Here is a 2,396-nt window from a genome sequence, read left to right as displayed (position 1 = left end):
AAGCTATTCTGAAAGAACCACAGCTTTTGTATATAATGTTTTAATGGTGTTCCAGGCAGATTAAGCATTGTTGCCTTACCTGTTAGTTCTCTTTCATCTTCTGGGGTTTGAGCTTTGTCCAAATAAAATCTCACTTAGGCCAATGTGCTTTCAGAAAAAGCAGTCAGTCCAGAACTCTTACCAGCAGATCCAACTGACAACATACTAGTCAGCTGCTAAGTTCTGTTTCTTGAAAAATAATGGAGTTTTGATCAATGGTAATTGTCTGAATTGGGCTCTATGAATCAACCCTAGGCAAGCAGAGAAAGTTTGGAATCAGCTCTTAATTCTGTCTTGGGCTCAAAGATAAACAAGGAGTACATACTTGATAAAATTACAGATAAATTGCATTATAGAAAAATGATGGGTGACTTTGAAGGGTCATTTAGTCCATCTCCTCTTTCAGTACAGATTGTTATGCTATAATGGCTTGAAATTATTTCAAATATAAGGTGCTTCTAAAGCCCATCTTGGAACTAGATGAATCTTTAAGGTCCCTTCCAACCCAAACCATTCTATGATTCTATTTCATTCTAAATTATTTATTAGTCCCTCACATTCCTTAGGATATCGCTAAACTTTGTTTCATAGCCTGAATTGTTCATATTAAGTTCTGTGTATTAGCTATTACAGTATTATGCTTACATTAAATTTGCTTTATTTTTCCTTTTTGTAATCAAGGCGAATTGGCAAGAATTCTATTTTGCCTGGATATGGAACACAGATGTTTCAGAACATCCTTTATTTGATGCGTCTTGCAGTTAGAGAAAGGCCAGTTTTCATCAAGGGGACCTTAGCAAGTGGACAACAGTAACAGAGCCATAGTCAAATGAAAGTGTGGAATGGACCCAGTGCTAATGCATATAAAGAGAGTACTGAAAAACTTCTAGGCTTCCAGCTTCACTGACTCCAGTATGGAACGTGCTTCTTTATACTCTTCAGCTTCTTCCAATTCTTTTTCATTTTCCTGGAATCAAAAACAAAATTTTTGAGTATTTTGAAAATAATTGACATAGGATGAAATTTGAGAAGGTAGCTGAAAAAAACCACCTGTTAACAACAGATGAGGAGAAGGCTGAGGTACTCAACTTTTTTTTTTTTACTGCAGTCTTCACTGGTAGTCTCTATTCCGACACCTCGAGTGGATGGCCTGCAAGATGGGGACTGGGGGAGCAAAGTCATTCCCACTGTATGAGAAGATCAGGTTCAAAACCACCTGAGGAACCTGAACATGCACAGGTCTATGGGACCTGATGCGAGGCATCCTAGAGTCCTGAGAGAGTTGGCTGATGTAGTTGCCAGGCCACAAGGGAAACACTGCACCTATTTTTAAAAAGGGTAGCAAGAAGGACCCAGAGAACTACTGACCTGTCCACCTCACCTCTGTGCCTGTGAAGATCAGGGAACAGATCCTCCTAGAAGCTGTGCTAAAGCACATGGAGGCCAGGGAGGTGATTTGAGACAGCCAGCATGGCTTCACCAAGGGCAAGTCCTGCCTGACCAACCTAGTGGCCTTCTGTGATGAAGTGACCCCATTGGTGAAAAAGGGAGGAGCTACAGATGTCATCTGTCTGGACTTCTGCAAGGCCTTTGACAAAGTCCCCCACAACATGCTTTTCTCTATGTTGGAAAGAGATGGATTTGATGGGTGGACAGTCAGGTGGATGAGGAACTGGTTGGATGGTTGCACTGAGTGTGTAGTGGTCAATGGCTCAATGTCCAGAGGGAGGTTGGTGACAAGCGGTGCCCCTTGGGGGTCTGTACTGGGACCATTACTCTTTAATATCATCAATGACAGAGACTGTGGGATTGAGTGCACCCTCAGCAAGTTTCCAGATGATGCCAAGCTGATTGGTGTGGTTGACATGCCTGAAGGATGGGATGCCATCTGGAGGGACCTGGACAAGCTTGAACTTCATGAGGTTCCACAAGGCCATGTGCAGGGTCCTGCACCTGGGTTGGGGCAACCCCTGGTATCAATACAGGCTGGAGGATGAAAGGATTGAGAGCAGCCCACCCGAGAAGGACTTGGGGGTACTGGTGGATGAAAAGCTGGACATGAGCTGGCAATGTACACTTGCAGCCCAGAAGGCAAACTGTATCCTGCACTATGACCAGGTTGAGGGAGGGGATTCTGCCCCTCTACTCCACTCTGGTGAGACCCTGTGTCCAGTTCTGGAGCCCTCAACACGGGAAAGGCATGGACCTGTTGGAGTGCGTCCAGAGGAGGGTGACAAAAATGATCAGAGGGATGGAACACCTCTCCTGTGAGGACAGGCTGAGAGAGTTGAGGTTGCTCAGCCTGGAGAAAAGGAGGCTCTAGGGAGATCTTATGGCAGGCTTCCCCTAACTTAAAG

At 44.4% G+C, this 2,396-nt stretch overlaps 1 protein-coding gene across 1 annotated transcript in view; it reads right to left on the bottom strand.

Annotated features, from left to right (window-relative positions):
• Window positions 1-718: 718 nt before the first annotated feature.
• The window catches only part of TBCA (tubulin folding cofactor A), a 13,326-nt gene continuing 11,648 nt past the window's right edge, over window positions 719-2,396 (bottom strand). Inside the window, exon 3 of the mRNA XM_010293446.1 lies at window positions 719-1,006. Within this exon, the coding sequence (XP_010291748.1) occupies window positions 926-1,006 (81 nt within the window). The 3' untranslated portion in view covers window positions 719-925. The remainder of the gene's footprint in view (window positions 1,007-2,396) is intronic.

The sequence above is a fragment of the Phaethon lepturus genome, unplaced genomic scaffold, assembly GCF_000687285.1.
Source record: "Phaethon lepturus isolate BGI_N335 unplaced genomic scaffold, ASM68728v1 scaffold10328, whole genome shotgun sequence".
In the NCBI taxonomy this organism is placed as follows: Eukaryota; Metazoa; Chordata; class Aves; order Phaethontiformes; family Phaethontidae; genus Phaethon; species Phaethon lepturus.
This window is presented reverse-complemented; position numbering and strand designations above follow the sequence as displayed.